The sequence below is a fragment of the Aedes aegypti genome, chromosome 3 (genome assembly GCF_002204515.2).
Source record: "Aedes aegypti strain LVP_AGWG chromosome 3, AaegL5.0 Primary Assembly, whole genome shotgun sequence".
Taxonomy (NCBI): Eukaryota; Metazoa; Arthropoda; class Insecta; order Diptera; family Culicidae; genus Aedes; species Aedes aegypti.
The window spans coordinates 97,045,570-97,073,389 of record NC_035109.1 but is presented as its reverse complement, the minus strand read 5'-3'; the positions used below and the strand labels follow the sequence as shown (position 1 = coordinate 97,073,389).

Genomic DNA, 27,820 nt, shown 5'->3' with positions numbered 1-27,820 from the left:
AAATGACAGTTAGCCTTAAAAATGCACAGCAGAATGAAAGAGAGACAGAGAAAATAGGCATTAATTAATGCATAAACTTTTGGGGCCTTACTTAGCCGAGTGGTTAAAGTCCGCGGCTACAAAGCAAAGCCATGCTGAAGATGTCTGGGTTCAATTCCCGGTCGGTACAGGATCTTTTCGTAATGGAAATTTCCTTGACTTCCCTGGGCATAGTGTATCATCGTACCTGCCAAACGATATACGAATGCGGAAATGGCCACTTCAGCAAAGAAAGCTCTCAGTTAATAACTGTGAAAGTGCTGAGAAGTAGGCTCTGTTCCAGTGAGGATGTAATGCCAAGAAGAAGAAGAAGAAGAAGAAGCATATACTTCAGTAATTCGGTGACTATTTTTATTTCTGATTGAACAGTCGTAAAACACTCAATAATACTTACGCCCTTATTCTAGCACACGCTTATTTATACACTGCAAATAAAACCGAACGACACCTCTGCACACATGTGTGATATATTTTTTTTACACTGGGTGGAATGAAAGTTCATTCGTGAATCATCATCATCATCATCAGTAGAGTTTGTTGTGAGGTTAGTCGAAAGGAAATCTTCCTCCTGAAAAATCGCACTTTTCTGGCCAAGGCAAGCAAAACAAGTGATTTCCATCGGAGAAAACCGGATACCGGCACAGTCGTAGAGCGTATTGTTCCGCGGGACAAAAGAATGGTATTTTACTTCACAAGCAATGTCGTGCAACCGCCGGTGACCCTCTTTATGGGGATTGATAAGTACGAAAGTATGGAGGCTTGAATTGAGTTAAGATTCTCGCTTTAGTGATGTCTAATGGCTAAAACATCTCTATTTCAGATGAAGAACTTATCAAATGGGGCTGGCCGGAAGACGTTTGGTTCCATGTGGATAAGGTTTCCTCAGCGCACGTTTATCTTCGACTGGCACCGGTAAGTGGTTGATTCCCCCTTCCTATAACATTAGGGTGAAGAACTGCTTGGCTCTGCCATTATTCATTTTGGCATGCAATTCTCGCGGAACATTACTAAAGGACCTATGTACAAATTGTACAATTATTGTCTTTGCAAAAAATAATAATAATAACAATCATTCTTCAGGGACAATTACTGGACGATGTTCCCGCGGCGGTTCTCGAGGATGCCTGTCAGCTGGTCAAAGCCAACAGTATTAATGGCAACAAGATGAACAACATCGACATCGTGTACACAATGTGGGAAAATCTCAAGAAGACCCCGGCCATGGAGGTGGGTCAGGTATCGTTCCACAAGGACAAAGAGGTCCGCAAGATGCGCGTTGAGAAGCGCGTCAACGAGATCGTCAATCGTCTGAACAAAACCAAGCGAGAGGAACATCCGGACTTCCGGGCGGAACGCGAGAAGCGGGATGCCGACGAACGAGCGGACAAAAAGCGCGCAGCTCGGGAGGTTCGTGAAAAGGAAAAGGAGGAGGAAAAACGACGGAAAGAGGAAGCCGAAATCAGAAGCTACAACTCGCTGATGAAATCGGAGAATATGACCAGCAACTACGATGCAGGAAACGATTCGGATGAGTTCATGTAAAGATTGGCCAAATGGGCTTTTGTGAAAGGAATTATAAATTAATATCGTATAATCAAGATTTCCTTATAGGTATGTACGATACGTTTCTAGCAGTTGCTTCCGAAAGTCCTTGAAAGTTGGATATTTACCGCGGCCAGTGCGTCCACAATCCATTGTGGAACCTGGCCATCTGGAAAGCGTTCTTTCATGTAGGATTGGACAAATTGCGGGAAGGTGTCAGCCTTGATGTTTTCTCGCATTTCGTTCATCAGTTTAAGCTGAAACAAAATAGTTGACATTAGTATTTAATAATCTTACAAAATGCTCCCCCCAGCATCGTTATCAAATACAATCTCCAAGAAATCTGTGATCTCCAGTCGTTTTCGCAGTTTTGAATACATTCTTGAGGCGTAGGTAATCAGCAAATATATTTATCTGTTTATCTATTAGATAAATAAAAGAATGGAAAGGTTTTTTTGTCACGAAATGGCGTGGAAGCATGTCAAGAGATTCACACAATTTTTTTTCACTTTTACCTTTGTTAAGGGCTGTGACGTGTTCGTGCGTAGAAAAAGTCCTGAATAGTCAAAAAACTGGAGAAACTAATCTGTTATTTTGTATGGGAGATAGCGTGACATTTTTCAACAGCCAACCTCCCTAATGCATATGGAAAAATATTTTTATGCATTAAGGTGCAGACGAATCAAAGCCAAACATCAAATTTTAAGAGCACATCTGGAGAACCGAACAGACGTTTGAGCTGAAAACTTAATCGATTGGTCATCACCAGCCAGTGACCAATCAATTAAGTTTTCAGCTTAAACGGATGTTTGGTTCTCCAGATTTGTGCTCTTTGAAATTTGAGGTTTGGCTTCGATTCATCTTCACCTTAAGGGTCAAAAAATGACCCATGACTGAAACGCTCTTTGAAATCAATGGAACTGTTCCAGAAGGAACTGTTACAAATCCTATTCAGAAATTTATACGCATGTATAGTTCTTACCTTACCTTACCAGTCAGGCTAAGGCCTGGGTGGCCTCTGCTGTAAATATGTAGGAGACGTCTCCATTCGAATCGGTCCATGGCTGCTTGTCGCCAGCCTCGCATTCTGCGAAGGGTCTGCAGATCATGCTCAACTTGATCGACCCATCTTGCTCGCTGTGCACTACGCCGTCTTGTGCCGGTCGGATTGTTTTTGAGAACCATTTTCACCGGATTTTTATCCGACACTCTAGTGACATGCCCGGCCCTCCGCAACCACCCAATTTTTGCAAGGTGGACTATGGTTGGTTATCCTAGCAGCTGGAGCAATTCATGATTCATCCGCCTTCTCCACGTTTCGTATTCCATCTGCACTCCGCCGTAGAAAGTCCGTAACGCCTTCCGCTTTGGGGGCGCTTTGATCCTCTTCGATCGATTGTATCACAGGTCGATTCAAAATCGATGAATAAATGATGTGTGGGTACATTGTATTCGCGGCATTTCTGCAACACCTGGCGGTCCGTTGTAGCTTGTTTGCCCATGAATCCTGCCTGATATTCCCCAACGAGCTCTCTAGCAATTGGTGATAGACGGCGGCATGAAATTTGGGAGAGTACCTTGTAGGCGGCGCTCCAAATTGTGATCGCACGATGATTGGCGCAATCCAACTTGTCACCCTTTTTGTAGATGGGACACCCGACATCTTTCATCCACTCCTCCGGCAATACTTCCCCCTCCCAAATCTTGGAAATAACCCAGTGCAGCGCTCTTGCCAGTGCATCACCACCGTATTTTAGCAGCTTGCTTGCTACCTCTTGGAGATCTGGAGGCGGAAGTCTTTCATCCTCCGCGCGTGCTCTCAAAGTTACTTCTGTGCCACCTTCGCTACTGGCCACATCACCGTTAATGTGCTCATCGTAGTGCTGCCGCCTCCTTTGTACGACCTCACGTTCGTTCGTGAGAAGATTTCCGTCACAGTCTCTGCACATGTCTGCCTTTGCGCAAACGGTTCAGCTTCTCGTAGAACTTCCGTGTGTCTTTAGCGCGGAACAGCTCTTCCATCGTTTCGCGATCTCGTTCTTCTTGTTGGCGCTCCTTTCTCCAGAAGATTTTGTCTGTTCCTTGCCTGTTTATACCGTGCCTCGTTCACTCTCGTGCGGTGTTGAAGCATCCACGCCCATGCTGCATTCTACTCATCCTTTAAGGTGAAACAGCTTGAAATCAACTTCTGAGATTGCACTAAAACTTCAAAGGCACAAATCTCGCAAAGCAGGCCTCCAACAACAGTGCACTTTTTATTTTGGCTTTGTGCACTAGCAGAAAGCTTAAAATAAGAAGATCAGGAACGTTTGCCTACTATTTCTCCAGTTTTGTGCCTTTGAAAACGCGAGTAGGGTCACAAATCGGCCATCTTTGGATTCCGAGATGTTTCACCTTAACTGCTCGCATTCGCCGTCGTACCAGTCGTTTATCTGATTCAGGGCCACTAGACCTAGTGCTGCTGTTGCTGTGCTACCTATGGCGGATCGTATGTGCCTCCTGCCATCTTTGAGTGGTGGCGCCAAGTTGCTCTTCCGTTGGTAGGGCCACTTCCAACTGCTGCGCGTCATTTTGGGCTACTTCTGAGTCCCGTAGCCGCTGGATGTTGAGCCACGGCGTTCGGTTTCGACGCGAATCAGTCACCGTCGAAAATTTTGAGCGCATTTGCGACCATCTTCCGGCTTTTCGCTAGAAAACATATCAGAAAACTCCCTATAGGCCTATAGGCCAGGAGAAGTGGATGAACTTGTCATTCATTTTTCTGTCAATTCTCATACAAAATCTACTTTTTCTTTGACATAAATTCACTCTAGGTGAACCACTTCCCCTGGCCTATTGCAAGGTTGCTTCTTCTCGTAAAGTCAAGCAAACACTTCACGCTAAGCCAGCTCCACGCAGCGCATGTATTAAAAGTACAGAGAATGAGGCAACCAATGCAGAACTGACTGACTGAGTGAAAATTCTGTGTAGGTCGCACTCATTCTGTGAGTTGCCGACGTGTTGGCCTTCGGTTGTGCGGGGATCGATGGAAACGGAACTGTCAATGATCTCCCGCGCGGCAGCAAACAGTTGACCGTTGGTAAGATGGGGAGTTTTCTGATATGTTTTCTAGCGAAAAGCCGGAAGATGGTCGCAAATGCGAAAGTTTTTTCCCCATTTGCTTCCACTTCGGCTATTCAAATGAAAAATCTCTAAAAAACTTTAAAATTGGAACTGAATTCCGCATTCCAAGCGTTCCTCCTCTGTGCTCATTTCACTCATTCAGTATTGTTTACCACCGTTTGCACAAAACTGTGTACAGCCCCTTTGTACAGAATCTGTGCTGCACGAAAAGAGGCCAATTTTGTGCGCTCGGCACTCATTTTTGAGCGGAGCAAGTTTAGCGTGATTGTTGCGAGCCCGTTTGAAGATGATCGAAATGAATATTTTCCTGCTCTTCGCGAAGAACAGGCACCGTGGATCATACCGTTCACATTACCGAGCGATGGAAAATCACCCGATGATACCGTCGGGAGAAACCAGGGTGGGTGTACGGCTGTCAACTACAAACAAAGCTCGCCTAACAATCATCTCTCGGGCGGGCCGTCCCAAACAGCATCATCTCTCACGCGGGCCGACCCAAAACAGCACAGGTCGAAACGCGGGCCATGCCAGACAGCAAATGCTGATGCATTTCAACACTCAAACAGCAGAATGCCTAGCAGCGTTGTGAGCCAAACGAATACATCCACAAAACATGAACGGTAGGCGAACCTCGTTGCGTATACCCCCCCTGGGAGAAACAGCGATCCGAAAATGAAACACGAACGAATGAAACGCCCGAACGGTTGTTAGTGTTTATAGGCCAGGGGAAGTGGTTCACCTAGAGTGAATTTATGTCAAAGAAAAAGTAGATTTTGTATGAGAATTGACAGAAAAATGAATGACAAGTTCATCCACTTCTCCTGGCCTATTCGCAGATTCTGTTTTAATGCCTACGAAAATTCATCGTGCTTCGCGTTTCCGATCGCTGCACAATGGTCGGGCTCCATATAAAGGGGCGGCCAAAACTACCAAAAACTTTTTTGAGATTTTAATGATATTTTTAATTTTAAAATATACCTCATGTGTTATATTATTATGATCCTTAATTGAAATTAAACTAAAATTTAAATTTCTATGATTTTTATGACGGCAAACAGGCTGAAGTCAAAAAATTGAAAAATGTAACAATAAAATAAAGCACAAAATATATAATTTAGGAATGCAATATTTCCCCAAAGTTACCCACTATCTGAAAGCTTATGGTTCAACACTTTTCTCGAGCATGAGGATGGAAAAAAATATTTGGTTTAAGTTTTAATACTATTCAATGTTACATTTTAGTAATTTTGGTGATTTTGAATATGAAAAACAACTCTTGTCGCGTCATGTCGCCGCCATTTCGAATATTGCACATCAAAAAGCATCCTTAGATCTTACAAAAAACCTTTAAAATTTTTGCAGAAATTTGCTGATTTGCAAGTTAGAGCTATTTGAATAATTCAATTTTTTACATATATTTTGACGATAGTTTTCATACAAAGTTTATTTAAAATTTATTTAACCACTATTCATACACATTTTGATCAAACTCAATCAAATATGAACAAAATTTGTGCTTTCAGCCCGGTTTGGTAACAATTTTAATTAAATTTTTTTTTTTCAAAGTTACGTAATTTGTGAATAATCCCTTCAGAAACAACAAAAACGCCAAATAACATATTCAGATTACATATTTCATCGATTAAGGCAATAAAAATAGTTTTAGCCAAACTTCATTTTTTTCCGACCATTGTGCGCTGTTCAGCAACATTGACATGAATTCTTTTAGAGATTTCGCAAAGATTTCCACCAGGAATGCCTCCAGTTATTCCTTCATAGTTTCCCCCAGTGAAATCATACTGGGATTCCTATAGAATAGACTGGCCCACCTTAGAATGGGAGAAAAATAAAGTTGTATAATTCCACGGGGCACCCGCCAGGATTATTCTTTAGGGTTAGAGGAAGACTTCCTGAAAGTTTCAGCTCATTTGGTCGTTCCATGAGCTGGCGCAATTGAATTGAAGTTAAGGCCTTTTGGTGCGTCATCACAAAATGGCTTCATCCAAAATCAAATATTGTTATGATAGTATTGGTATTTGCAACATCGATGAAACATAACTGCTTATCACCTGATTTAATTGATAATTTATGCGAAGAAAAATGCTTCAGGTGGTATCTCAATATTTAATCAACACTTTCAGATACAGCATTATCAATTTAGCGACAACATACATGAGATTTATATTCTCAAAAAAAATCTCCGATTTCATGCCGCATTTCATTGCCTCACACAACTACACTTGTAAATAGAAGGTGCTTACCTTTTCGATTGTAATTCAGCGGCAAGCATTTGTGTTTTGGATCCCATATTGCGTTCACTACACTTCCACTAAACAAATCTTTTATTCACTTGCCTTAAAGGAACACATTTCCACCGGGATTTCAATATTTATAAAGTTTTATCAACCGCATCACTCAAAACTATTATGGCGATGGTTTTCACTTGTTGCGAATCGGCGCCGCCACCGCACACTGAGACATGCCTGTGTTCATAGTCTAAAATATCCAACTTTTTTTCCGTTGTATTAATTTTCAGTGCGGAAAGGTTGGACAAAGCATAGAAACTTGAAACTCATACGTTGTTTGTTTTTCGATTCTCTCAAATTACAGAAACCATCTCTACGAAGCATAAAATAATACCATGTGTTTATCAATTTGGACCACCCAAAATAATTGAAAAGCTCCACAGTGCGATGCGTCGGGACGCGTCTATCGTGTGTGCACAATCATCGCGATCGTTGAGCGCAGTGATGTCGGAGTTGCTATCTGTAAAATCATAGCATTTAATGTGGATTGATCACAAAAATCATTACAATTTTATTAAATCAGTGATCTTATGATGGAAAACTATTTGCAAAATGATAAGTTTTTATAATATGCAGCAAATGTTCCGAAAACAAGCATATAACCACAGACAAACAGACGTCACACTCTCACCGGTGTCCATCGACCACCTTTTTAACGGCCGATTCAAATATATGGTAGGTGGCCAATGCACCACCTGCAGCGCTCGCATCGTTTTTGTTCGCGTTTGACGTTTACACACTACCGCCATCTGTTGGTCCATCGGCCAAACACACCGATTTTAGCATTGGGCGTACATGTCATCGTGACTATGATTTTGATCGGGATTTATTCTAAGTGTTGCGTCTGTTTGTCTGTGATATAACAATTGCTAGAAAAATCTGTCACCAATCACCTGGCAACACCGTCATCCCTTGCAAACATAAACCGTACCGATGCATAACAAAAATATGCGATAAATCCAATAAAAACCAGAGAAATTCCGTTGCCTTTCATCAAATTGTAATGTTTTCTTTTGATATGTACGATTGAACAGTTGATTTTGATTTCCAATACTCGTCAATTTACTAAATTTCCCATGTGTTTACATAAAAATATGCTTAACACAAATGTTATATATTTTGTTTGTTTGTTTTGAAAATATACATGGAAAGGCGACACTACTACTGTTACATCAATGATGATTCTAATGATTCTTTGAGTTACACGCCGCTTCACCTTAATATGGGATTTTCAGCTCCAACATATAGGAAACAGCACATCATCTCCTGTTTGAGTCAGGAAAATTGTTGATCGCGTTCAATTGAACCCAGAATGTCAAAAACACTACTTGATATTATAGCAAACAATATTGTAGAAGGTTGTATGATGATTAACATTGATAAAGTTGGTGTTTTAACTATCTGAAGTAGATTTGCAATATTGCTTAATATTCCTACAACTTAGCTGGGTGGTAGCCACTAAGCGCATCATAGCCACCTATGACGCTGGGCGAGCTGCGGCACAAGGTGCATGCACATGTGTGATTGTACGGGAGTGCTGATCTAAGCCTAACTTTCAACAACTGAAATGTTAATGAAAATGAGCCTAAATCCAGATACAACCTTCGGCAACTATGTTCATTAGCGTATCAACTGGTGAATTTGTCATTCTGGGCTCAATTGAACGCGATTAACTAGTGTACGAGACGAAACAGTGACATAGGGTCAATTTTTAATATATTTGAGACGAATATTTCATACAAACTTTGAATTGAATGCGCCAGCTGGGGGAGCAACCAAATGAGTTGAAATTTTGAGAGAGCTTTTTTCTTACTCTAAGGCACATATCTAGGGGATGCCCCGTTGAATTTTATAACTTTTTTGTTTAAGGGCCAGTCTACTATAGAATGTTCTCCAAGGATTTTTCAGGGATCTTTTCCAAGAACGCTTCCAGAGATTTGTCCATTCCCCTGGAAATTCCTTCAGAGACTCCTCCAAAAACTTCTATAGGAAATTCTCTATAGGGATTCTAGCAGAGATGTCTTCAAGGCTTTGTCGAAGAATTCCTTCAGGGGTTACACAAGGAAACCTCCTCAAGGATTACTCCAACTATTTCCCCAAAAAATCCTCCCAGGATGCTTGCAGGGATATTCTCAGGTAGTCCTCTCGAGATTCCTCTGGGAATTATTTCGGAGATTTCCTGAGGAATTCCTCCAGGGATCGCTCTAGGGACTCTACAAGAAATAACTTCACAAAATCCTCAAAGGATTCCTCAAGAGTTCTCTCCAGGAATATCATTACCCGGAGATACCTTCAAGGAAATCCCACTATGAATTATTACACGGATTTTTCCAGGTAATCTTTCAGGGATTCCTCCAGAAATTTTCCAATAGACTCGTTGTGCGCCTCCGAAAATGTCTTCAGGGATTTTTCCAAGAATTCCTCTAGAAATTCCCCCATGATTTCCCTTTAGGAATTTTAGTATACCCCACAATGTTTCTTCTTAGATTACATTAGTAAAATCTCTACATGGATTTCTCTTGAAAAATATCTGCATGGATTATTCCAGGGGTTTCTCCAGAAAAATCTCTACAGTTATTCTTCCAGAGATAATTCCAATGATTACTCCAGTAATTTCTCCACGGATTCTTCCATAGATACCTCCAGAATTTCCTTCAGCAATTTACCCAGGGATCGCTTAAGATACATGGTAATTCTTCAGTGTTTCTTTTAGCAATTTATCCAGGTAATACTACATTAATTTCTGCAGGGATTCGTCTAATGATATCTTCGGAAATTTCTACACAGACTACTCCAGAAAAATCTATACATGAATTCCTTGATTTTATCGGGTATCCCTCCAGAGAATCCTGCAAAAATTTTTCTTTTAGAGGTTCCTTCCAGGGATTTAACCAGGGAATGCTCAAACGAGTCGTCTAGGGACTACTGTATGGATTATTCTAGGGAGTCTTCCGTAAAATCCTACAGAGATTCTTCCACATTTTTTCTACAAGTTCCTTCTGGAATTGCTCCAAGAATATCTTCAGGGATTCCTTGAGAAATTAATGCAGGGATCCCTCAAAAATCCCAAAAAGGAGTTCCTAGAGGAATTGCTGGAAAAAATCTAGGGTGAACTATAATGAAATCTCTCCCCTGCATGAACTTTCTGGATGTATCAATCTGAAAATTCCTGGAGGAAAGTCTTGGGGCACCCCTTGAGAATTTCGTGGAGTAATTTTTTGTAGAATCCATTGAGAAATTTCTGGTAGAATCCCTAGAGCGATCCCGATCGGAATAATTCGTTGAAGAATCTCGAGAGAACTACCTGAGAAAATCATTGCAAGTATACTTGTGAGAATTTCTGGAGAAATGTCCTAGGTAATCCTTGAAGAGATTGTGTTATGTAGTCTTGGATACATTTCTGCAAAAATCCACGAAGGGATTTTCCTGAAGGACTCCTTGAAGGTATTCCTGGAACCCTATCGGAACCGGTCTAAAAAATCTGGTTGCGATCAAAAGTTCTTCCTGGAGAAATCCCTGAAAAAATACTGTAGAGATTATCTTGGAGAAATTAATGGTTTAATCCCTGAAGGGATCTTCGAAGAAATGTCTAGAGAAATTACCAAGAAAATCTCTGGAAATATTTCGGGAGGAATTCTTAAAGGAATGCTGATATCCTGAGGCATTTCCTGCAGGATTTACTGGAGTCCTATTTGAAGTAGTCCCAAAATAGCGATTGTGGTCAGGTCAAAATTTCTTATTTGTCAGTGATAAAAAATATGCATAATAAATTTTCGAATGATACCGATGTATGTATTGGAAACGGTTTCGGGTATTCGGCTATAATAATTTCACGATTTGGAGGTCGAGATAGCCGTAGTTTTTCAGCAAAACCCAACTGAGTGGCATGGGATGATATACACATGCAACAATGGTCAATCGGCAACAAAAAAACTCAGTAAATAACTACAACACTTCCACTATAAGATTAAGATCACTAAGCATGATGGAAAAATATGATGGTCTGAACGTCTGAAAAGAACGGAAATCGGTTCAAAAATTAATTTTTGAGAGCGTTTCAAAGTCATGGATCATTTTTGACCCTCAACGCATAATGTATCATTTTTTATGTAGCGCCACTCTAAGAGGTCACTGGTACCTAGCTCTAGCATCTTTTAGCACGATTATGTTCGTTTTCAAAAGTTAGAAAAAGTCAGAAATTTGTTTTTTCTTTACAAAGTTAAAGCTTCTTTACAGTGTACTCTCGACACTCACCACTTGTAGTGCAATATCGGGTACCAGGGGAGCCAACTGAATATGTTTTGTTGAAAAGTTCAACCCGAATAAGGACTAAATGAAAGCGAAATAACTAAAACTTTCACCGTTCAGCAAATACTTATAACGGGTTTCAATTTTTTTGTCTGTGTGCTCACTTAAATCTTATTTCTAAAACTGACCGAAAGAACTAGGGAATGTTTCTGTGGCCGGAGTTATTCCGGTGGATCACTGGGTCAGATCGGATAAAAAAGGGCTATTTCTATTATACGGATTAAAAGGGTCCTAGCTCTAAATTTCGTAGTACACTTCATTCAAAACTCCACACCAAAGGTTCAGACTTCGTATACAAACCAACATTGTGTCAAGTTTTGATCGTATGTTTCTCCTGTTTCTCAGTAAATAAACATATTCTATTCTATTCTAAGCGCTTGCACCCTGTTTCTCAGTAAATAAACATATTTAAAAAAAAAAAACTGATTTCTTTCGAATTTGATGATTTATATTAACGTAGTTTGAAAACGGACCCCACGATTTTTTTTTAATTTTGAAAAGACATGCAGATTAGCCATAGAAAACGACTGGCAATCATTACGGTCTGGGAGCACCGTGAATTGGAATTTATATACTTCATGCATGCTTACCTGGAATGCCACGTTATGAATACTGATGATACTGCAGGCCACCGGTTCCACCGTAACAATATGGTGCAGATACGACCGGGTGTACGTTTTACACGTCGAGCAATCACATCCCTCATCGATCGGTTTCATATCCGTTTTGAAACTCTGCTGTTTTAGATTCAGCTGCCCTTGCCTTGTCAGGGCACATCCAAACCGGGCCGTCCTAGTCGGGTACACGCAATCGAACATATCGATTCCCAGCGCCACACAAACCACCAAATCCGCCGCGAAGCCAACTCCCATCAAATATCGGGGCTTGCTCTCCGGGAGCAGATCCGTGCACAAATGGACCGTCCTCCAGAATTCATCCTTGCTCTCACCCCCACTCAACCCGCCAACCGCATAGCCTCGGGTATTCCTCTTGTTCAGCTCCGCTGCGCAAACCTTCCTCAACTCGGGTTGCAACCCGCCCTGAACAATCGGAAAGATACTCTGCTCGTCATCTCTAGCATGAGCGGAAATGCTTCGATCCAACCAGCGGATCGTCCGGTGCATCGCTTCCTCCACCCGGGGCCCAGTGGTCGTAGTCTTGACCACGTCGTCCAGTTGCATCATAATGTCCGCTCCGATGGCGTTCTGAATCTCCATCGACCGCTCCGGAGTCAGCATACATTCGGTCTTATCGTACGGAGATTCAAACTTCACGCCCTCTTCGGTTATCTCTGCCAGTTGCAGCAACGATACCATCTGGAAGCCACCGGAATCGGTCAGCAGCGCCTTTGGCCATCCCATGAACTTGTGCAAGCCGCCGAACTTTTTCAACACCTCCGTTCCAGGGCGCATTCCCAGATGATAGGTATTGCCCAGCATGATCTGACAGCCCAGATCGAGGATCTGATCCGGAAGCAATCCTTTGAGGGTACCCTACAACAAATCATCCGTATATGAGCATGCTTAATAGGGCATCCCAGAAAAACAATCAATGTTCGAAAAGGCATGGTGCTCAACCCTGGATTGAAATAAATACTTAATTTATGGCCATTTTATATGGGACCCAAATAGCCGTAGCGGTAAACGCACAGATCGGGGATCATCTCGTAAAGGAAATTTTCTAGAATATAGGCTAGGTGTACCAGTTATGGATATAATAGTTCTCTATTTCGTCATACGTGATTAAAACTATCAATTAATGTTATTATTTTAATTATTGCATTTTCACAGTGTAATTTTGGTTGGATTATTTTGAACGTGTTGCATATAGTTTTTACTATGCGACTAGTAGATGGAATGAATACTTTTGGCAAAACATTGTAGCGAGAAAAAATCACTTAAAAAGTGGTTTTGATTAATACAGACGTAAGAAAAATACACAGTCCAGTGAATATTTTGATTTGAACAAAGAATCCAAGAAACAAATAGTTTGATATCAAATACATCTTGATGTTGAAACTTTCCCTAGGGCATGGAAATCTGCCGCCGTTACACCGATCCACAAGACAGGAAGCATCCATTCTGCGGAAAATTACAGAGGGATTTCCATTCTGTGTCATTTATCGAAAGTTCTGGAATCGATTATCTACGATAAACTGTATGCAGCTGCTCAACCAATACTCTCAGAATTCCAGCACGGTTTCGTGAAAAAACGTTCGACGGTGACGAATCTGCTTTCATATATAAGCACGCTGAATAGTAGCTTGGAAAAGCGGTTACTAATCGACTCGATCTATATCGATTTCTCGAAAGCCTTCGACAAGGTTCCGCATGAATTAGCATTGAAAAAACTTGATCGTCTAGGATTTCCGGTATGGATTGTACAATGGCTTCGCTCTTATCTATCGGAAAGAACATCGTTCGTGAAAATAGGATGCCACAAGTCAGAATCGTTTCGCACGACATCGGGCGTGCCTCAAGGTAGTCACCTAGGGCCACTGATTTTCATAATTTTTGTCAATGACCTGTGCACTTATCTAGAGTCGTGCAAACTTATGTATGCTGACGACCTAAAACTGTACAGAATAGTAACCTCTGTGTTAGATTGCGTCGCTCTTCAATCAGATGTACAGCGGTTAGAAGAATGGTGCAGCTTGAACGGCATGGAGGTGAATGCCAGCAAATGTAAAATAATTCGATTCAACAGAACCCGATCCGATATAGTCTTTGACTACAAGCTGATGGACAAGACTCTAGAGAAGGTCACATCAATACGGGACCTAGGTCTGATTGTGGACAACAAACTACGCTTTTCTGAACACATTTCAGCAACAATCGCCAAAGCTTTCGTCGTACTCGGATTTGTGCGGCGTAACGCTGCTGACTTCGAAGATGTTTATACGCTGAAAGCTCTATATTGTTCGTTAGTACGCAGCATTTTGGAGTACGCGGTCCAAGTCTGGTCTCCCTATCATGCCATCCAAGCAAACAGGATTGAACGAGTCCAGAAGAAGTTCTTGCGATTTGCACTCAGGAGGCTGCCGTGGAATGACCCGTTGCGTCTACCACCGTATGAGCAAAGATGCCAACTTATCTCCCTTGAGACGCTTGCTTCGAGAAGGACACTTTCTGAGCGAATGTTCGTATTCGACGTGCTGTCTGGCAATTTGGATTGCCCAGAACTTCTCCAAAGGATTAATCTCTCCGTTCCGTCACGTTCGCTCCGTAGACATTCTGCACTGTGGCTGCCCAGGCATCGCACAAATTTCGGCGAGAATAATCCGATAGATCGCTGTTGTCGCAAATTCAATGAAATAGCTCATCTACATGAATTTGGCATATCCAAAAATGTTTTTAAATGTTGCATCCGTAATGTTTTATAGTTTTAAGCATCAGTCTGTAGAGTTTTTTTTAACTGAAGACGTAGAACAATAAATAAAAAATTGATAAAGTTTCGAGATGACACATATAGTCCAGATAGGGAATCATTATGGCCAAAACTGGTACAGTCTCCCTATTCGTGCTTGCCACACGATTTACGAATGTAAAAATGGTCAATTGGCAAAAATAAGCTTTCAGTTAATAACTGTGGAAGTGCTCATAAGAACACATAACTGAAAATCAGGCTCTGTCCCAGTTGTACACGTAACCCTAGAACGAAGATCATTTTGAAAATTATGTCCGGTACTGTGGGATCTCCCGCTATCTTTTATTCTAGGGTTGAGCACTATGACTTTCCGAACATTTTTTTTTTCTTTCTGGGACACCCTAATGCTTGATAATTAATATTATTGATCTATCCTCAATCATTACCAACCTGCGTTCCAACGGGCATGAAGACCGGTGTATCGACATCACTATGCCTCAAGGTCATCACTCCGACGCGGGCTTTAGTCGTGGAGCATTTGGCCTCCACTCGATACCGAAGCGGAGGATCTGCGGGTTCCGCACTCGGCATGGCTATGTCCTCGGCAAGCATCGGCTGTTGTTCACAAGTTGATCCTGCTGCAAGACAGCTATTCCGGGATTTTATACAGCACGTAGATATCACAGGACGACGAGTTATGTTGGCCAGCATAACCTTCGCCGTAGTAGAGTGCGGATGATGACCGGGCCGGCTTTTACTGAGCGGGTGGTGGGTGCCGAATGTAGATCTGCCAATCAAAAACACACGCGCCTGACGGCACACGCGGACGCACACAATCAAAACCCGCAAGTTAATGACGGGTTCATTTCAATGTTCATAGTTCATCGCCTGTTCATCTAATTCCAGTGCAAAGTGGATGGACGTAGTCAGCAGTACACTCAGAAAATCCATAAAATGACAATCTATACACGGAGAAATCAAACTACCCAAAAGTTCTTTAAACTGGGTAAACTCCATTTAGTTTTTACCCACTGTTGGGTTGTTTTACTTCTTTCGCAACAGCAATGTTGTCAAAAACAGAGAGGAACGCACCGACCCACCCCTCGTTGATGTTTAGTGGAATAAGCCAAATAGGGTCCTAAAGCCATGTCCCAATTTTAGTGCCAAACGCTTAAGTTTATGCCAAAAACACATGTTTACTCAATTTTTTAATGTTTTTCATTTGTTTAAGTGCAATAAAACATTTTTTTATGAAAATACCTGAAGGTCAATCGCTTAAGTTTAGGCCAAAAACACATCCTTACTCAGTTTTGTAATGTTTTTTCTTTTGTTTAAGTCCAAAAAACATTTTTTTAGATTATGTCACACTCGTTGGCCTAAACTCAAATTTTGGGTGTATTTTGCTTTCCGTGTCCCTTCCGAAATGTCAGATAAGTACAACCCTAGTGTTAAAACTATAAGCCCTGTGGTGTTTTGTCGATTAAGCGAACGTCAAACATAATCAAAAGTGTCAAGGTTCATTTAAGGACCCAATTTTCAAATTAAAGTTTAAATATGATGTATCCATTATTTGAGCGGGAAAAATTGCTAAAATAGTTGCAGTAACATGCTCTTTCGTGTCATAAAATAAAAACAAGATTTCATTAAACATATAGGACCCGATTGGGACAGGCCTTTAGGACCCTATTTTTAAATTAAAGTTTAAACATGATATAGCCGTTATTTTAGCGGGAAAAAATGCTAAAGTAGTTGCAGTTACATGGTCTTTCGAATAATTAAATAAAAACGAAATTTCATTGAAAATTTTAGGACCCAATTGCTTGCTTGCTGGTGGTGAACAATAAATATTGTTTTTTCCGTGCAAGCCCACAGCTTACCATATTTTTATCGATGGGAGTTTGAAAATAAACAAAATGCACAAACAAAACAAAGGAGAAAAAAGATTCAAAAATCGATACCCGCGAAAGCGCCACGCAAAGGCAAAACAGTCGATGCTTGCGAGATAACGGGACGTGTTTTTTTTATCAATGAAACTGCTAGTGCTATCCGCATAGTATTTCGGACTCGTTCGCCGAGATAATGGTGTAGTATCAGTTTGTAAGTGAGTGATATCTTATCAAGTGAATGTGAAACGAAAATCATTTTATTACTCGGATTATGCTTGGGAATTGAAACCAAAAAAACGTAGGAAAGTTCGTTGCGGGAAAAAAATTCACCCAGCATGGAAAAAGTGTTCCCTCTCTCGCGCTCGCGGTTAGCTCTCGCTTGCTCCGGTGAAACAATCATCACCATGTGCGTCTGGTGATTCTCTCCGAACCAACCCAACATGGTGACGTAAACATCACGCCACTATTTTCCGCGCGCTGATTGGTTGGATTGGTCGTTTCGTTCTCTTCAAGGGTGCAAGAAGTGCGCGCGCGGGGAATGCCATCATCGTCATTGACAGTAAAGAATCATGAAAAAGGGCTCTCTGCTCTCTTTGTTGGTGTGGTGCGACGTCTCGCGACGCCGTTTTTTACGTGGAGTGATTATGACGCATTGTGCGTTGTATTTATTGTATTCTAAACAAAAAAAATTTTGTTTAATACCCCAAAAGTTGCCGTGTTCATACTAACGAAATTCAACAGTTGAGTTAAACAGGGATAGTGTTATCGTGTTATATATTGTCCAATAAGTTTAAAATTATACCGTCCGTAAAATGGGGCTTTGAGATTCTGTTCAACATACAGAAAGACGTCGTTCCCGTGCATCAGACAACAATCCACGTTGGCTGTGATGTTTGGCTCTGACTGAACGATGATGCGGCTTGTAACGATTGGCTGTCGGGGTAGAGGTGTGCGCCGCTACATAGCGTGGTACCACGGACGATTTTTTGTCGGGCCAACGCCGCCGGATTAATTAAAAATAATATCTTGGCGCGGTGCATCCTAATTCGATAATAATCTTAATTTTGACACCATGTGCTGGGCATGAATTTAGTATGCCGATTTGAAAATGAACTAGTCCTTTATAATAACATTTAAGGAGGATTAAATTTTCTTGCGATACTTTTCCTCATATGTTTGATGTCTCATTCTAAAATCCTAAAATGCTTGGTTTTTAAGCACTGGCCCCTCCCCAAAGAAACACCGTAAGGTGGTTCCGGGGGGAAAGGGTCTGAAGCCAAGGTATTGCTTGTGCATTCTACACTGCCATGCATCGCAAGTCAGTCTCATCTGTAAAAAGTAGGCATTGAGAAAATAGGCAGTGAAGTTTCCAAATTCGTTTTCCATACGAATATTTAAAAAAAAAAAAAATCCAGGAGATTGGAACATGTTCAAATCATAATGACACTTTCACAATTTTCTTTTCACTACGATATCTTTCCGAGAAAAATATTTTTTTTGACAATAATATTATGATATTATCATGATCGATGAAGTCAGCTAAGCCCTTATGAAACAACAATGTGAATATCGCATTTACTCCGCCTTGGAAATGTGTATGTTTAGTGCTTGATGTAAGGTTTTTGGCCACCTGTCAAATCAGCACCAAATGTTTGGAATCACTCCAGTTGATCGTGGATGACAGCCGTTTCAGTAATGTGGTGTTTTGGCTGATTTATGTTCTAGGTTCATTACTGATTATTTGAAGTTTATTCATGATTCTAGATTATACATTTTATTCTTAGAACATCTCTGACATGACTCTTGACAACTAGATGCAAAATCCTCGATGGAACATCCAATGTGCTTTGGTACATTTTTCTGATTTCTAAATAATAATTAAATTATCTTCAGTTATACTTAAATTATGTTAAAATAGAAAAAAAAACAAACGAAGACGTCAATTAAATTGAGCAAAATGATGAATATTAGTTTGTTTTGATTAATCATTTGATCTAACACTTGAAAACTGTACCTCACAGACAAACAGACGTCACACTCTCACCGATGTCCATCGACCACCTTTTTAACGGCCGATTCAAATATATGATAGGTGACCAATCCACCACCCGCAGCGCTCGCATCGTTTTTGTTCGCGTTTGACGTTTACACCCTACCGCCATCTGTTGGTCCATCGGCCCAACACACCGATTTTAGCATTTTGGGCGTACATTTCATCGTGACTATGATTTTGATCGGGATTTGTTCTAAGTGTTACGTCTGATTGTCTGTGTGTACCTCATCGAGAGCCACAGGGAACTAAATCAGAAATGGAAGAAAATGTTAACGCATTTGCATTTGCGCAAAAGGACACGTGCGTTCTCCTGAGTAAAGGAACAACCGCAGTTTCGATCCCTTTTACTTCATTGTTATGGGATTGTGGTGTTTCATCGAACGCATTCAATACTTTCCTGAAGCATTAGCCGCGTAGAATTTTTGGAGCTGGACGTTAATGCCAAAAAGAAGAAGAAGAAGACGTCACTTCTAGTTCATATGGGAATTACTTTGTGCAACGTCAACTTTTTGTGTTCAGTACTCTAACTATTCGTCAAAATATTCCATGCAAAAGTTTTTAAACTCTTTTAAATTATAACCAATTCATTATAGGAGATCCGTCCATCCAGTAAAATAGTAGCACAAACACTTAACACTGAACAACATTTATTGACTATCTCATATTAAAATTTATTTGAAGGAATGATTTACATATATTTACAAGTAATTTACAATTTACAATCACCAGCATCCTATAATTGTAAACGATGACGTAATTAGGGTTACCATCCGTACTGATTTAGCAGGACATGTCCTGATTTTGAGATTGTTTTGAAGCATTATGAAAAATAACATATATCAAGTTTTATCCTGCTTTTTCGTGCAATATCAAAGATAATTTGAATTAGGAAAAGCTATTCTAATATCAAAAAACAGCAAATATGTTTAAATAGCATCTATTTCAAAATCCATGCCGAGTTTTGTGATGTATGTACAAATCGACTTCAGCTGCATAGAAAATTTGGGATGCGTTTCATACTGTATTACAACACCTCTATGTTCAATCGTTGTTTGATGATTCTGATAATCGCCATGTTATATTTTAAGTGTACTTTCACAGAAAATTTAATCTATTGCTATCAGTTAGTTTCAGCAACGCCGCCGGTAAAATTTTCTTCGGCGCATACCTCTAGTCGTGACCGTGAGTCATGAGAGCAATAAAACTGCTTACAGGAGAGAAGTTGTAAAGAAAGTATAAACAATTTCAAAGTGTTGAGTAAAATTGGCATTGGCATTGTGAAATACTGAGTTTTATGTGTCATGATTCGAAATGTTTAACACATGATTTGATCCAACCTTCAGGTAATTAGTTACTGTTATTTTTCTATAGTATTCTATTCTGATATAAATAGCAATAGTTTTAGAGAGTAGTTTTCAAAACACCTTCTGATCACGCTCCCGTTCCGGAATTTTCTCAGAGTGATTGGCGCTCCCACTGACGATGATGATGATGACGATGATGGTTAAGGGAGAGGTGTGCAACAATCGCGTGCTTTCAATATCCAATCCAAACCAGCAGAGTGGATCATCATCACTACATCATTACTAACCGCTGATTCATGTGTATTTCTACTGCGAAGACGGTCAATCGACAGCAAGAGATTCTCTGAAGAGCTGCTGAGCTGAATCTCGGTTTTTGTTGTAACGTGAAAAAGAAAAGCGAAAAAAATCTGCTCATCGCACCTCTTCGTTACGTTGGCAGTCACAGTCATTCCTCTTGATCACGGCTAGTCAGACGACCGCATTTTTCGCAGCACTCGCTTCGGAGTAGATTCCGTTCCGTGGGTTCCATCCGGCCAATCAAGCTAAACAGAGCGTTCGGATATGGACCTATGCATGGGTTCATTATTTGACGTTTCAGCGGTGCCGTGTTATTAATGGGACCATGGCAACCAGTGAATTCGGCACCGCTCAAACGTCAAATTAGTGAACTCGTGCATTGGTCCATTGGAGTTATCAATGTGTTCTATCGGTTCGTAGAAGATCAAAGTAGTCCTCGAAGAAGTGTGCTGCAGCGCCTACCAGGAATAGGCCAGGGGAAGTGGTTCACCTAGAGTGAATTTCTGTCAGAGAAAAAGTAGATTTTGTATGAGATTTGACAGAAAAATGAATGACAAGTTCATCCACTTCTCCTGGCCTATAGGGCTTTGTGTAATAAAAGTGAAAAACTCCATAGTTAGGAAGTCAGTGCTACAAAACCTCTTGTGTTGTGGTGAATCCGGTGAATCATTCAAACATCAAAAACCGGAAGTTGTTCCGTTCCATAGTGCAAAACTCCCTCGATTTCGTCGTACAGTGTCTCTATTTTTCTACTTTTTTGTTCATCCAGGAAGCGCTAAGTATAATTTTTGACAGTCGATTGTGACATCGATTCGTTGTTCCGCATCGGGAGAGTGAAAGTAAATAATAGTGCAAAAGCACACTGCTGAAAAGTTCCGTTCCTGTGATTGGGGATATATGTACGGGAATTTTATCCGGTGAAATCAAGGAACAAAAAGTGTTAACGGAGAAAGGAGAAGAGAAATTTTTGTTCGATCTCGATCAAAAAAGCATCACCCATCGTGAGTGGATTACATTTCGTTCGAGTGAAACTGCTTGCTGACGTAATTCGGATAAGTTTATCTCCGCGACTCTGATTCAGTTCAGTATCGAAAGGTATGTAGGAAGTTTCTCTTCGATTTATTTACATTTTCCTCTAAGAACTGCATATTTTCGCCACGGCAAGAGGCTCGGTTTATGTGTAGGTATATTCAGGATGGGAGAGACATTTAATCGATATTTTGGTGTGCTTCCGTCGCGCCGCGCCCATCCAGTGCCAGTGCCCGGTGTCCTAACCTCACTCTTTTCCCATTGTACCCATTTCTCGAACCATGTACCCATTTCTCGAACCATGGCCATCGTGGCGGGCGAGTGTTGATGGTTGTTTGCTGGTGAATGTTTGCTACCTTGCCTTGCTATCCAGCCCGCTTACTCTCTACAATATTCTCTCCGCTCGCCTCTGGTCGCAACCACATGCTGGATTTGTGTACCGGAGGGCATGGTGGCCAACGTAAGGCATTGTTGTGGAATGCTTCTTCATTTTTGTTTTTTGAGACTTGGTCACTGTTTTGATGCAAGTATTTAAAAAGTATTTATATCTAATGAAAAGTTTCTCAAGTCTCTTTTTTTTAATATTATTTTTCTTGCTCTGATTCTGATGCAGAATTCTGAAGGCTTCAGAGACTATCACGAGATTATTTAGTTGTTCAAGAATTTCCTCTGAGTTTCATTAAGCTAAAATTTCATGAATAATTATTCGTCTATTGGTTGGTCCATAAAAAATAAATAAATTCATTCATGAACTTCAGGAACCCCTCAAGAAATTCTTTTATAAATTTTACCAATTCTCTCAAATAGTTTTCCTGTGATTTTTCAAGAATTGCTTAAAATTTTTTCTACAGAATTTGCTCCATGAAACTCTTGAGCACTCCAGTAATATCCACAGTATTTGTTCTGAACATTTTCCCAGACATTATTCCAGAATTTTCTTTAGATATTGTCCCACTTATCTTTCAATGATTCCTACATGAGTTCTTCAAACAAAATCAACAAAGCTCATACCAGAATTTTCGGAGGAAATTGTACAAGTATTCTTATGGTGAGTTTTCCTATTATTTTTCCAGGTATATATAGATTTCTTCAATAATTCATCCCTGATTAATACCAAGAATTGTTTAAAATTTCATTCAAACGCTTCCAGTAACTCGCCAATAAATTAGTCTGAAATTCTTCATGAAACTTCATGAAAAATCTTAGAATGAATTTATTAGAAAGTTCCTGGAAGAGTTTGGAGGAAATTTTAGACAATTCTTGGTAGTATTCATCCCTGATTTGATGAAATCTATATAAAAATGCCTGGAATTATATTAGGAAAACTTACCATAAGAATACTTGTAGTATTAGAAATTTATCTAGAAGTTATTATAATCATTCCATGAGTATGTTTTTTAACTTTAAATCCCTGTTGTGATTCATTTTCCCATACAAAATGGTCAACTTCAGAGAGCTATATCTCCACCGATTCTTTTCATTTTTTTCTGTGACGAACTACAAATGACCTCAATTTTCGATAACTATTGAAAAAGTTGTGTGAATACTATTGGTTTGAAAGTTACAGATAGGTTGAATTTTGACATAAAAATGCACCAAAACGAGAAGTGATGTAGCAGACAAACTATACGTCGTATCCTTTCGATGTCTTCAGCGCATATGGTCCTTATCACTCAATGTACAAATGCACTGAGACACCAAGATGGTTCGACTCGTAGTTTTTTTTTGCTACATTACTATGTGTCTTGGTGCATTTTTTATGTCAAAGTTCAACCTATCTGTAACTTTTGAATCAACAGTTTTTACACAACTTTTTCAATAGTATTCGAAAATTGAGGTAATTTGTAGTTCGTTACAGAAAAAATGAAAAGAAACGGCGGAGATATAGCTCTCGAAAGTTGACCATTTTGTATGGCAAAACGGCTTTGGTGCACACACTTAGATTTTTTTCACGAGCTCGGCTGTGCGGATCTCGGTTTCCTGAATTTAACCGAAACTCAGCTAACAAATTGTTCGGTTGCTTAGCAACGAATCGCGACCCAGTCAACATTTTGGTTGGTATATTTTTTGCTATACATCATTTTATATGAATCAAATCACTCGTATAAAATGCATGAAAACGCTATATACACACCAAAGTGGAGGCCATATACGCACTTCCCACGACTTTTTCAGACTTTCCATGGTCAGCAATACGATGCCACAAAATTCCTATAAAAATAAAAAAAATAAAATTTCCAACGAAACTCGAACACTGGACCTTTGGATCCCTAACCTGGTACCATACCACTGCACCAAAGACCACTTCATGAATAAGGTGTGATTATTTGCCAACATAAAAGGAAGTTTGCTACACAGCACACACGCTTTGTTGTTCTTTGAAGCCCACCGCCAGAAGAGACCAACCTCGGGTGGCAAATTTTGCTAAGTTCTTACGATTTCATTTGATGCTAGTCTGCATTGATATATGATATGTCAGTTTTTACAACTTGATGCGATTCTAGATTATATTATTTACGGCATGGTTTGTTGTCAACAAAGTTTGTAGACAATGAATCGTAGTGGAGAATTGTATACAATTTGTGTTAACATTTATTCGTTTTGATTTGGCATATTGTGTGCAATTCTGATTTTTGGCGTATGAATATGAGATTTTTGGCGCACATTCTTATACGATACGTGGTTCACTGGGGATTTACTGATACTCGGCTTTTTAATCAAAATAGTCTCTAAAGTTTCTTTTCTCTTTATCTTGCTTGCAAAAATTGCGATGCAAAATTTCTTCTCATATTTCTCAAGAACTGCTTCAGGAATCATCCTAGTGGTTTCTGCAGGAATTTTATCCTCATTACTATCTGGAACTAATACTGGGAAATTCTTCAAGAAATCCCTCTTCCAATTCTTTCAGTATTTTTTCGAAGCATGCTTAAAGGAATTTCTCTAGAATTTGCTTTCAGAAATCCTTGAGCACTTCAACTAACTACCAATAGTAATTTTCTCAGGGATTACTTTCCAAAGACTATCCTAGGACTTCCTCCAGATATGTTTTTCACAAACTTTTCAGCCGAATTCTCCAGTCGTTGCTTTTACAGAACTTCCAAAGACTTCCACAGAATTTGTTTTCCAAGAAAACCCGCAAAGGTTAATTGCAGAGTTTTTGGTAAAATTCGTTCAAGGATTTTTTTTTCCAAGAAACCCGACAAGAATTTTTACTCCATTTCATCTACGATTATTACGAAGAATTCCTTCAAAAATCCTCGATTATTCGAATAAATCTATTAAGAACATTTGAAACAATTCCTCCAATTCGACCTGCGTTTCGTTATTGAGCTTCCCTAGATTTTTTCTAGGAATTTTTCCAACATTTCATCCAAGGATTACAGGAGTTCTTCCAAACATTTTTCAATAAATTACTCAAAAATTCTTCATTTAATGTTTCTCATTAGTTAACACTGCAGCAATTTTCCAAGAAATCATTTATACATGTTTTTTTAGGGATTTCGTTTTCTGTGTTTTTCCAGGAGTTCCTTAAAAAAATCCTGCGGAATATTATCCAGAGAAAAAATGCTTGAATTGTTTTTAAAAACTTCCATGAGAATTATTGGATAATTTCCCAAACAAATCTAAGGAGCAATCTCTGTAGTAATAATTCCTGAACTAGACCTTAGAGAAATTTATAGTTAAGATCGGTAAACAACTGACGGACAATTTTGTAAAAACTCCTGCGAAATCCTTGGAGACATCTGGAGTTGTTTCTGGTTGAATATTCAAACATGTTTTAAACGGGAGTCTTGGAGGATGTTCTGAAAAACCGATGGAAGAATCACCGAATAAAATCCTGGACTGAGCACTTTCTTGAAAAAAATATCAGAAAAAATATATGAAGGCATTCCTGTTGAAATTCCTGATATATTGCTTGTGGTTTTTTTTTCGAAAAATCCAGGATTATTTTGAGATAACTAAAACATTTTTTTTTGGGAAGTTCCTTAGGGAAATTATTGGAAAGATTTCATGGGGAATAATCACTAAATGATCTTCTGAAGAAAAATAAAATCTCTCAAATAAAGTTATCTATCCACTCATATAACACGAAGAAATTGTTTGTCATAATGTCACGAGAAGTGGGGCCCAGATAGCCGTAGCGGTAAACGCACAGCTATTCAGCATGACCAAGCTGAGGGTCGTGGGTTCGAATCCCACCGGTCGAGGATCTTTTCGGGTTGGAAATTTTCTCGGCTTCCCAGGGCATAGAGTATCATCGTACCTGCCACACGATATACGCATGCAAAAATGGTCATTGGCAAAGTAAGCTCTCAGTTAATAACTGTGGAATTGCTCATAAGAACACTAAGCTGAGAAGCAGGCTCTGTTCCAGTGGGGACGTAACGTCAGAAAAAAGAAGAATGTCACGAGAAATTTCCAAAACAAGTTTTAAAAATATTATCTGAGAAATGTTTGATCGTTCTTCTTCTTTTGGCGACATTATTCTCTTCTACTTGACTACAAGGACGTGACCGGCGCCGTTATTAACCCTGTATAAATAGAGGCACCGAATTATGTACACTGAAGAAGATTATGGCCAATCCCAATCCCAGTCAAACTTCTGATTCAGATTTTTTGCGCATCTTCACTGACTTCGGTTTATCACGGAATAGCAACCATTGATATGTGTAGTAGTGTGGGGCAAAATTTAGATTCTCGCTCCAGTCCAATTTTTTGATTGCATTTGGGTCTCATAACAACTGTGCCAAATTTTCCGCTCGATCGGAGAAACTATATTTTAGCGCCAGCCGTCCAAAGTTTATATGTGATTTACTATGGGAAAACTTACTTTTGCAAAGAAAAATCGCCAGAGGTCGCCCGTTGACCTCCATAAAAATTCTCTGAACACAGTCCTCGATTGGTATTTTTGCGATGAAGAGTATTACCGAAGACCGCGAAACAATCCGACACTTGTGAAAAAAGTTATTAAGCATGACTATTCAGTAATTTTGCCCGAAAATTGTCCCAAAACTACAAAGTCGTATATTTCCCCCTTGTCCATGGATCGCATCACCGACCAGAAGTGACTCCAAGATATTTTCCTCCCTCACTAATAAACACCCTTCCCGTGGTGATTGTGGAGATGCAGAGGTATTCTCGGTCTCTAGAAGCAACAATCATTACACCCTAACATTCCTTCCCCATCCCAACTGACTGTAAGGACTTGGCTGGCGCCGTTATTGATCAATAACATTAGATCTGCTAAAATTGCACTTCGAGAGTAAGCGGAAACTCCCATCCCTTATTCATTTGGATCGTAGTGCAATTCTTACAAGTTCCGATCAATCACGGAGTAGCAACCATTGACATGTACAGTCAGTCTATGCTATGCTATGCTATACTTTCTTACACAATGTAAAAATGAAAATCCAAAACGTTTAGGGTAACAACATCCTGGAGATTCAAAACCAAGGCATCTTGCAATATTCCTGTGAGTTCCATTCTGTCTGAAATTCCGAACATAACTCATATCTCGAACAGCATGATTCCACAATACCATTTTTTTGGTTTGAAATTTGAGGACTTGTAATGTAAAAGAATTGATATTAAGGTGGAGAAATTTGAGTTATTTTCTTCAGAAATCACTGTTCAGTTCTGAAAGAATCAGTGTTCAGTGAACTGTTCAGTTCTGAAAGGATCAGTGAATATTCAAAATTTGAGACAAAATGGGCGTTTTATTATGTTTAACCCTGTGTTCTGTTATTTAGGTGATAACAAATAAAAAAAGTCTTTTTGTTTTATTAAAGTAAAAACATATTGTTTTAATAGGGTCCTAAAGCCCTGTCCCAATTATAGTGTCAAACGCTTGAGTTTAGGCCAAAAACACATGTTTTTAATGTTTTTCGTTTGTGTTAGTCCAAAAACATTTTTTTATTTTTTTTTTTAGATTTTGTCACCTCTTGGCTTTAACTCAAATTTTGGGTGTATTTTGTTTTCCGTGTCCCCTCCGAAACGTCAGATAGGAACAACCCCAGTGTTAAAACTAAAGTAAAAACCCTGTGGTGTTTTTGTCGACTGAGCGAACGTTTTCATTTATGGACCCAATTTTTTTTTTAAGTTTGAATATGATAAAGCCGTTATTTGAGCAGGAAAAATAGCTAAAGTAGTTGCAGTAACATGCTCTTTCGTGTTATTGAATAAAAACAAGATTTCATTCAACATTCAACTTGAATGACCTCACGACCACCTTGTATTGACCACATATTATTTTCAAAAGCAATTCATGATGCATATTGAAATTTATGACCACAACTCCAGTGTGATGATACACTTTCCAATGCTTAATGGAGCTCTATGGATCAGAACGAAAGTGTATTACGAGAATTTGATAAGCGTAGACTGTAGTAGAGTCGGTAGATCATTAGCACCTAGACTCCAGCACAGTTTGGATCACATATTTGTATTTGTGGTATAAAGTTCTCATATCATTAGGTTTTGCAAGCGAACAAATTATTTTTGTAGAAAATATGTCAAAATGGTTGGCTGGCCTCATTTAGGGTATTCATCAGATTTTCATAGTGTTCC

General features: G+C 39.7%; 3 protein-coding genes across 5 annotated transcripts in view; 2 read left to right on the top strand and 1 right to left on the bottom strand.

Annotated features, from left to right (window-relative positions):
* The first annotated feature begins 552 nt into the window (after positions 1-552).
* Positions 553-1,657, top strand: LOC5573549 (coiled-coil domain-containing protein 25). The gene is made up of 3 exons (XM_001654634.2): positions 553-788; positions 860-951; positions 1,120-1,657. The coding sequence occupies exons 1-3, from the start codon at positions 716-718 to the stop codon at positions 1,579-1,581; spliced, it is 627 nt and encodes a 208-aa protein (XP_001654684.1). The 5' UTR covers positions 553-715; the 3' UTR covers positions 1,582-1,657.
* LOC5574217 (queuine tRNA-ribosyltransferase catalytic subunit) lies at positions 1,594-15,522 on the bottom strand. Its single transcript, XM_001661227.2, has 3 exons — positions 15,135-15,522; positions 11,909-12,811; positions 1,594-1,838 (listed from the first exon to the last, which is right to left on the bottom strand). Exons 1-3 carry the CDS (start codon positions 15,393-15,395, stop codon positions 1,668-1,670), a joined length of 1,335 nt encoding a protein of 444 aa, XP_001661277.2. The 5' UTR covers positions 15,396-15,522; the 3' UTR covers positions 1,594-1,667.
* A 4,706-nt stretch (positions 15,523-20,228) lies between these two features.
* Positions 20,229-27,820, top strand: part of LOC5574220 (long-chain-fatty-acid--CoA ligase 4) — a 90,577-nt gene continuing 82,985 nt past the window's right edge. The window contains exons 1-2 of one of the 3 annotated variants that reach the window (XM_021849347.1): positions 20,229-20,445; positions 21,020-21,319. The gene's annotated coding sequence lies outside the window, so the exon portion shown is untranslated. Of the gene's footprint in view, positions 20,446-20,845; positions 21,320-27,820 lie in introns of those variants that run through there. The other 2 variants (XM_021849348.1, XM_021849346.1) reach the window with 2 other exon arrangements.

What these genes read in the sequence shown, in the direction of transcription:
- LOC5573549 (XM_001654634.2), top strand. Translation starts at nt 716, where the DNA reads ATGGTATTTTACTTCACAAGCAATGTCGTGCAACCGCCGGTGACCCTC. An exon ending in GGGGATTGATAAGTACGAAA is followed by an intron (nt 789 to 859) that starts GTATGGAGGCTT and finishes TCTCTATTTCAG; the next exon opens with ATGAAGAACTTATCAAATGG. An exon ending in TTTATCTTCGACTGGCACCG is followed by an intron (nt 952 to 1,119) that starts GTAAGTGGTTGA and finishes ATCATTCTTCAG; the next exon opens with GGACAATTACTGGACGATGT.
- LOC5574217 (XM_001661227.2), bottom strand. Translation starts at nt 15,395, where the DNA reads ATGCTGGCCAACATAACTCGTCGTCCTGTGATATCTACGTGCTGTATA. An exon ending in TCATGCCCGTTGGAACGCAG is followed by an intron (nt 12,812 to 15,134) that starts GTTGGTAATGAT and finishes GATTTGTTGTAG; the next exon opens with GGTACCCTCAAAGGATTGCT. An exon ending in TTCATAACGTGGCATTCCAG is followed by an intron (nt 1,839 to 11,908) that starts GTAAGCATGCAT and finishes ATTTTGTTTCAG; the next exon opens with CTTAAACTGATGAACGAAAT.